The sequence below is a fragment of the Sciurus carolinensis genome, assembly GCF_902686445.1.
Source record: "Sciurus carolinensis chromosome 14 unlocalized genomic scaffold, mSciCar1.2 scaffold_115_arrow_ctg1, whole genome shotgun sequence".
In the NCBI taxonomy this organism is placed as follows: Eukaryota; Metazoa; Chordata; class Mammalia; order Rodentia; family Sciuridae; genus Sciurus; species Sciurus carolinensis.
In genome coordinates this window covers 729074-738395 of record NW_025920107.1, presented here as the reverse complement: position 1 = coordinate 738395, position 9322 = coordinate 729074, and the positions used below count along the sequence as shown (strand labels likewise).

The following is a 9322-nucleotide window of genomic DNA, read 5'->3' as shown; positions in this document are numbered from 1 at the left end:
GGGGAGAGGGCCTGGCCCTCCTCCTTTTGCCAACCGGAGGCGAGCTCCGCAGTCCCCACCCCTCCGCGGCTGTCGGCTCGGGCAGGGCTTAGGCACCTACAGGGCCTTCCGGGCGTTCCGTCCCCCACCTGTTCTTAGGATGGGGTTGACCTGAGGAGGATGGACCGCCGCTCCCAGGCTCCCCCCTCCCCTACAACCCGATGCAGTGGTCCAGCCTCTGCGGCCGGCCCCCCTGTTCGAACACTCTGCAGCATCCACCCACCAAATCAGGCAGGGTTTCTTTTCTGCCACCGCTTCTCGGAGGGGAGTTGCCTTTTGACGATGTTAACACTGAGTTTCGAGGGCCTTTGCCATTCCCCTTCCTCTCATCTGATCTCCCCATTGCTTTAGGAAATGCATTGCCTGTATTTATTTACCCTCTAGACTTCCAGATGGACACAACCTCCTGAGCTGCTGGGATTACAGGTGGAATGAACCTTACTTGTTGAATAACTCCTGGCTACCGGATTCACTTATAAAAGAATCATTTTCTCCTGTGTGGAAGCCACTTAGTGGCATATTTAATTATAAACCCAGGGATTGCAAAGCCTTTTGAAGGAGGCTTCCTGAAGGAGGGACATACCACTATATCAAATAAGCTTGACATTAACAGCCAAAATGGTGCTGTCCCAGAGACGAGATGAACTAAATCGAGCTATAGCAGATTATCTTCGTTCAAATGGCTATGAAGAGGAATATTCGGTTTTTAAAAAAGAAGCTGAATTAGATATGAATGAAGAATTAGATAAGAAGTATGCTGGTCTTTTGGGAAAAAATGGACATCTGTTATTAGATTACAAAATAAGGTTATGGAATTAGAATCAAAGCTAAATGAAGCAAAAGAAGAATTTACGTCAGGTGGTCCTCTTGGTCAGAAACGAGACCCAAAAGAATGGATTCCTCCTCCACCAGAAAAATATGCACTGAGCAGTCATAGGAGTCCAGTTACTCGTGTCATTTTCCATCCTGTGTTCAGTGTTATGGTCTCTGCTTCAGAGGATGCTACAATTAAGGTGTGGGATTATGAGACTGGAGATTTTGAACGAACTCTTAAGGGACATGCAGACTCTGTACAGGACATTTCCTTTGACCACAGTGGCAAGCTTCTGGCTTCCTGTTCTGCAGATATGACCATTAAACTATGGGATTTTCAGGGCTTTGAATGCATTAGAACCATGCACGGCCACGATCACAATGTCTCTTCAGTAGCCATCATGCCCAATGAAGATCATATAGTGTCTGCCTCAAGGGATAAAACTATAAAAATGTGGGAAGTGCAAACTGGCTACTGTGTGAAGACATTCACAGGACACAGAGAATGGGTACGTATGGTGTGGCCAAATCAGGATGGCACTCTGATAGCCAGCTGTTCCAATGACCAGACCGTGCGTGTATGGGTCGTAGCAACAAAGGAATGCAAGGCTGAGCTCCGAGAACATGAACAGGTGGTAGAATGCATTTCCTGGGCTCCAGAAAGCTCATATTCTTCCATCTCTGAAGCAACGGGATCTGAGACTAAAAAAAGTGGCAAGCCTGGACCATTCTTGCTGTCTGGATCCAGAGACAAAACTATTAAGATGTGGGACGTCAGTACTGGCATGTGCCTTATGACCCTTGTGGGTCATGATAACTGGGTACGTGGAGTTCTGTTCCATTCTGGGGGAAAATTTATTTTGAGTTGTGCTGATGACAAGACCCTATGTGTATGGGATTACAAGAACAAAAGATGGATTGGGGCCAAGATGGCGGACTAGAGGGCGGCTGCATTTCACGCTGCTCCAGGACGCAAGATTCAAAAGAGATAGTGAGAGACTTGGGACCAACTCAAAGCTGCTGGGTGAGTCTCTCCTGTTGGGGAGGCGTCCCGGATGGGGCGGTAGCCCCGGAACGCAGTGAATTTGTGAAGTGGAGTTGCTAGGCGAGATGCTCCTCCCCCCACTGGAGCAGTAAACACGGACAACTGGGATCATCATAGAGGAGGTGGCTCAGCATAGCGCTTGGACGAGCAGCCGCTGGGGCTCCGGGTGGCTGCCTGGGGAGGAGCTGCGTGGCGAGCTGTTTGGACCCAGAACAACTGCTTCTGAATACCGGGGGGTTGCCCAGAGGAAGAGGAGGAGCGCGGTGGGACGCTTGGTCTAGGAGTGACTGCATCAGAGCCACAGGCGGTTGCCAGAGGAGGAGCTGCGTGGTGAACTGTTTGAACTCAGAGCGAGTGCTCCTGAGTGCCGGGAGGTTGCCCGGAGGAGGAGGAGGAGGAGCGTGGCGTGTTGCTTGACCTGGGAGTGACTGCATCAGAGCTGCGGGCAGTTGCCAGAGGAGGAGCTGCATGGTGAACTGTTTGAACTCAGAGCGAGCGCTCCTGAGTGCCGGGAGGTTGCCCGGAGGAGGAGGAGGAGGAGCGTGGCGTGTTGCTTGACCTGGGAGTGACTGCATCAGAGCCGCGGGCGGTTGCCGGAGGAGGAGCTGGGTGACGAGCTGTTTGAACTCGGAGCAGCTGCTCCAGAACACTGGTGGCCTGCCTGGAGGAGGAGAGCGGTGGGACGCTTAGGCTGGGAGTGACTGCATCAGAACCACAGGCGGTTTCCAGAGGAGGAGGCGAGTGGTTAGTTGATTGGACTAAAAGCGACCGCTCCTGAACACCGGTGGCCTGCCTGGAGGAGGAGCGTGGTGAGTCACCTGGTCTTGGAGCCACTGCTCCTGAACACCCGGGGGGCTACCCCAAGGAGGAGGAGGAGGAACAGGGTGGGTCACTTGGACTTGGAGTGACTGCCTAGGGCTACGGGTGGTTGGCGGGAGGAGGAGACCCGAAGTGAGTTGCTTGGACTCCTAGTGACTGCGTCGGAAACCGGGCAGCTGTCCGGAGGAGGAGGTGTGTGGCGGGTCTCTGGGTCTCGGAGCTATTGTACGGGCCTCAGGGGAGGGGCTGCATAGTCAGGCGATTGGTGCAGAGCAGGGTCCCAGGAGCTAGGTGGCTTCTTGCTGGAAGAGCCGCACAGAGACACGCCTAGGGGCGGAGCGAAGGTTCCAGGGCAGCAGGCAGATTCTCTGGGAGAGGCAGCCTAAGGAGACTCGCCTGTGAAGGGTGAGGCTCCCAGGACCAGGACGTAGGTCCGGGCCCCTGGGATCATTGCAGAGGAAGACAGCCCAGCCCAGGTGGTAGTTGTAGATTGAGGGGAACCTCTAGGAGGGCAACTGACCAGCGAGACGTCCCCAAGAAGTGACTCTTCCCGGCCGGGGGAGGTTTTCCCACAGGGACGGTAAAGCCAGAGACATAGGCACAAACAGGCCTTGCCTCAGCCCCCAGTAGTTCCCCATTGGATGACCATTGGTCAACAAGTGGAGGCACCCCTGCCCACTAGCAGGGAATATACGCCACCTGAGGGTTACCACACCTAGAGAGGAAGCTTCTTCGTGGAGCTCTGCATTATCAACCTCCTCCAAGACTTCAGGCTACTGAAGGATAAGAGGGGATATACTAGCAATCTTCAGGGACATTATAAGTTGATAGAGGAAATCTGCAATATCTTAATGACCCACTGATTCCTGAACAATATGAGAAAACAAGGAAAGAAAATGCCCCAAACAAATCTAGATGTTACATCAATAAAATCCAACGACAGCATGGCAGAAGAAATGACAGAAAGGGAGTTCAGAATGTACATAATTAAAATGATTAGGGAAGCAAACAATGAGATGAAAGAGCAAATGCAGGCATTGAATGATCGCACCAATCGACAGTTAACAGAGCAAATTCAGGAAGCAAAAGATCATTTCAATAAAGAGTTAGAGATATTGAAAAAAAACCAAACAGAAATCCTTGAAATGAAGGAAACAATAAACCAAATTAAGAACTCCATAGAAAGCATAACCAATAGGATAGAACAGCTGGAAGACAGAACTTCAGATATTGAAGACAAAATATTTAACCTCGAAAACAAAGTTGAACAAACAGAGAAGATGGTGAGAAATCTTGAACAGTATCTGCAAGAACTATGGGATATCATGAAAAGGCAAAATTTGAGAATTATTGGGATTGAGGAAGGCTTAGAGAAACAAACCAAAGGAATGAACAATCTATTTGAAGAAATGATATCAGAAAATTTCCCAAATCTGAAGAATGAAATGGAAAATCAAGTCCAAGAGGCTTATAGGACTCCAAATACACAAAATTACAACAGACCCACACCAAGGCACATTATAATGAAAATACCTAACATACAAAATAAAGACAGAATTTTAAAGGCTGTGAGAGAAAACAACCAAATTACATTCAGGGGGAAGCCAATACGGATATCAGCAGATTTTTCAATCCAGACCTTAAAAGCTAGAAGGGCCTGGAACAACATTTTTCAAGCTCTGAAAGAAAATGGATGCCAACCAAGAATCTTATACCCAGCAAAACTTACCTTCAAATTTGACGATGAAATAAGATCATTCCATGATAAACAAAAGCTAAAAGAATTTACAAAAAGAAAACCAGCATTACAGAACATTCTCAGCAAAATATTTCATGAGGAAGAGATAAAAAACAAAGAAGCAAATCAGCAAAGGGAGGAATTGTCCTAAAGGAACTGTCAATTAAAGGAGGAACCAAGATGTGTCAAAAATTTTAAATATGAACCAAATGACTGGGAATACAAATCATATCTCAATAATAACCCTGAATGTTAATGGCCTGAATTCATCAATCAAAAGACATAGACTGGCAGATTGGATTAAAAAGAAAGATCCAACAATATGTTGCCTGCAAGAGACTCACTTCATAGAAAGAGATACCCATAGACTAAAGGTGAAAGGATGGGGGAAAACAAACCATGCACATGGACTCAGCAAAAAAGCTGGAGTATCCATCCTCATTTCAGATAATGTGGACTTCAAGCCAATGTTAGTCAGAAGGGATAAAGAAGGACATTTCATACTGCTTAAGGGAAGCATAAATCAGCAAGATATAACAATCATAAACATCTATGCCCCAAACAGTGGCTCATCCATGTATGTTAAACAAATCCTTCTCAATTTTAGAAACCAAATAGACCATAACACAGTAATACTAGGTGATTTCAACACACCTCTTTCACCATTGGACAGATCTTCCAAACAAAAATTGAACAAAGAAACCATAGATCTCAATAACACAATCAATAATTTAGACTTAACAGACATTTATAGAATATACCATCCAACCAAGAGCGAATACACTTTCTTCTCAGCAGCACATGGATCCTTCTCTAAAATAGACCATATATTATGCCACAAAGCTAATGTCAGCAAATACAAGAAGATAGAGACACTACCTTGGATTCTATCAGATCATAATGGATTGAAGTTACAAATTAATGAAAGAGTAAAAAACAGAAACTACTCCAACACCTGGAGATTAAACAATATGCTACTATATGATGAATGGATAACAGAAGATATTAGGAAGGAAATTAAAAAATTCTTAGAGGTAAACGAGAACAAAGAAACATCATATCAAAATCTCTGGGACACTATGAAAGCGGTACTTAGAGGAAGATTTATTTCATGGAGCGCATTTAATAAAAGAAGTAAAACTCAAAAAATAAATGACCTAACACTACAGCTCAAAGCCCTAGAAACAGAAGAACAGACCAACACCAAAAGTAGTAGAAGACAGGAAGTAGTTAAACTGAGAGCTGAAATCAACGAAATTGAAATGAAAGAAACAATACAAAAAATTGACAAAATAAATAGTTGGTTCTTCGAAAAAATAAACAAAATTGATAAACCTTTAGCCACACTAACAAAGAGAAGACGAGAGAAAACCCAAATCACTAAAATTCGGAATGAACAAGGAAATATCACAACAGACACGACCGAAATACAAAACATAATTAGAAGCTATTTTGAAAATCTATACTCCAACAAAATAGAAAATTTCGAAGACATCAACAGGTTTCTAGAGACATATGAATTGCCTAAACTGAACGAGGAGGACATACACAATTTAAATAGACCAATTTCAAGTAATGAAATAGAAGAAGTCATCAAAAGCCTTCCAAGAAAGAAAAGTCCAGGACCAGATGGGTTCTCAGCCGAGTTCTACAAAACTTTTAAAGAAGAGCTCATTCCAATACTTCTCAAAGTATTCCAGAAAATAGAAGAGGAGGGAACCCTCCCAAACTCATTCTATGAAGCCAATATTACCCTGATTCCTAAACCAGACAGAGACACATCGAGGAAAGAAAATTTCAGACCAATATCCTTAATGAACATCGACGCAAGAATTCTAAACAAAATTTTAGCAAGTCGCATACAAAAACATATTAAAAAGATAGTGCACCATGACCAAGTGGGTTTCATCCCAGGGATGCAAGGTTGGTTCAACATCAGGAAATCAATAAATGTCATTCACCATATCAATAGACTTAAAGTCAAGAATCACATGATTATTTCGATAGATACAGAAAAAGCATTTGATAAAATACAGCACCCTTTCATGCTCAAAACGCTAGAAAAAATAGGGATAGTGGGAACATTCCTTAACATTGTAAAGGCCATCTACGCTAAACCCATGGCTAATATCATTCTAAATGGTGAAAAACTGAAAGCATTCCCTCTAAAAACTGGAACAAGGCAGGGATGCCCTCTTTCACCACTTCTATTCAATATCGTCCTTGAAACTCTAGCCAGAGCAATTAGACAGACCAAAGCAATTAAAGGGATACAAATAGGAAAAGAAGAACTCAAACTATCCCTATTTGCTGATGATATGATGGTATACTTAGAGGAACCAGGAAATTCCACCAGAAAACTTTTAGATCTCATAAGTGAATTCAGTAAAGTAGCGGGATATAAGATCAATGCACATAAATCTAAGGCATTTCTATACATAAGCGATGAATCTTCAGAAAGAGAAATTAGGAAAACTACCCCATTCACAATAGCTTCGAAAAAAATAAAGTATTTGGGAATCAATCTCACAAAAGAGGTGAAAGACCTCTACAATGAGAACTACAGAACACTAAAGAAAGAAATTCAAGAAAACCTTAGAAGATGGAAAGATCTCCCATGTTCTTGGATTGGAAGAATTAATATTGTCAAAATGGCCATACTACCAAAAGTGCTATACAGATTCAATGCAATTCCAATTAAAACCCCAATGATGTTCCTTACAGAAATAGAGCAAGCAATTATGAAATTCATCTGGAAGAATAAAAAACCCAGAATAGCTAAAGCAATCCTTGGCAGAAAGAGTGAAGCAGGGGGTATCGCAATACCAGATCTTCAACTCTACTACAAAGCAATAGTAACAAAAACGGCATGGTATTGGTACCAAAATAGAAAGGTGGATCAATGGTACAGAATAGAGGACATGGACACAAACCCAAATAAATACAATTTTCTCATACTAGACAAAGGGGCCAAAAATATGCAATGGAGAAAAGATAGCCTCTTCAACAAATGGTGCTGGGAGAATTGGAAATCCATATGCAACAGAATGAAACTAAACCCGTATCTCTCACCATGCATGAAACTAAACTCAAAATGGATTAAAGACCTCGGAATCAGACCAGAGACCTTGCATCTTATAGAAGAAAAAGTAGGTCCAGAGCTTCAACATGTCGGCTTAGGACCAGACTTCCTCAACAGGACTCCCATAGCACAAGAAATAAAAGCAAGAATTAATAACTGGGATAGATTCAAACTAAAAAGCTTTCTCTCAGCAAAGGAAACTATCAGCAATGCAAAGAAAGAGCCTACAGAGTGGGAGAAAATCTTTGCCAATCATACTTCAGATAGAGCGCTAATCTCCAGAATCTATAAAGAACTCAAAAAACTCTACACCAAGAATGTAAATAATCCAACTGACAAATGGGCTAAGGAAATGAATAGACACTTCACAGAAGAAGATATACAAGCAATGAACAAACATATGGAAAAATGTTCAACATCTCTAGTAATAAGAGAAATGCAAATCAAAACCACCCTAAGATTCCATCTCACCCCAATTAGAATGGCGATTATCAAGAATACAAGCAACAACAGGTGTTGGCGAGGATGTGGGGAGAAAGGTACACTCATACGTTGCTGGTGGGGCTGCAATTTAGTGCAGCCACTCTGGAAAGCAGTGTGGAGACTCCTTAGAAAACTTGGAATGGAACCACCATTTGACCCAGCTATCCCACTCCTTGGCCTATACCCAAAGGACTTAAAATCAGCATACTACAGAGATACAGCCACATCAATGTTCATAGCTGCTCAGTTCACAATAGCCAGATTGTGGAACCAACCTAGATGTCCTTCAATTGATGAATGGATAAAGAAAATGTGGTATATATATACAATGGAATATTACTCAGCCATAAAGAACGATAAAATTATGGCATTTGCAGGCAAATGGATGAAACTGGAGAATATCATGCTAAGTGAGATAAGCCAATCTCAAAAAACCAAAGGAAGAATGATATCGCTAATAAGTGGATGATGACACATAAGGGGGGGTGGGAAGGGTTAGTGTTGGGGTTGTAGTTGGGTTTAGGGAGGGGGGCAGGAATGGAGGAAGGAAGGACTGTATAGATGGAGGGGAAGAGTGGGAGGGGAGGGGGGGAAGGGAAAAAAATGGCAGAATGAATCAAACAACATTACCCTATGTAAATTTATGATTACACAAATGGTATGCCTTTACGCCATGTACAGACAGAGAAACATGTATCCCATTTGTTTACAATAAAAAAAAAGAAATAAACCTAAAAAAAAAAAAAAGAACAAAAGATGCATGAAGACCCTCAATGCGCATGAATACTTTGTTACCTCTTTGGATATCCACAAGACGGCACCCTATGTGGTTACTGGCAGTGTAGATCAAACAGTAAAGGTGTGGGAGTGCCGTTGATTCTCATTGGGCCCCTCCTCCCTTTTTTTCTCTGGATGCACTCTGATGATACCATGGTTACCCCATTGATATTGTCCTTTAAATAAATATTGTCCTTTCATGTAAAAAAAAAAAAGAAAAAGAGGCCATCTTCTTCAACATGACTAACCTGTGTTGACTTTCTGTTCATTACACCATTGGAAGTCATTGGATGTTAATGTGGTTCAGCACAGACTGAAAAAAATCAAGATTCTTGCTGAAAACAGCAAAAGTATATGAAACTTAGAAAACTTTTAAGAATTATTGTTACTTAGAAGTTGGTGTAATGGTGCAGACCTTGAATTCCGGCAACTGAGGAAGTTGAAGCAAGAGGATTTCAAGTTCAATGTTAGACTTGGAAATTTACCAAGATCATGTCTCAAAATAAAATGTGAAAGGGAAGGCACA

General features: G+C 42.8%; 1 protein-coding gene across 1 annotated transcript; it reads left to right on the top strand.

Moving 5' to 3' along the window:
- The first annotated feature begins 436 nt into the window (after positions 1-436).
- Positions 437-8959, top strand: LOC124973296 (platelet-activating factor acetylhydrolase IB subunit beta-like). The gene is given in 3 exon segments (XM_047537303.1): positions 437-805; positions 808-1754; positions 8765-8959. Coding segments are annotated over 3 exon segments (1227 nt in total). The 5' UTR covers positions 437-657; the 3' UTR covers positions 8897-8959.
- Positions 8960-9322: the final 363 nt, after the last annotated feature.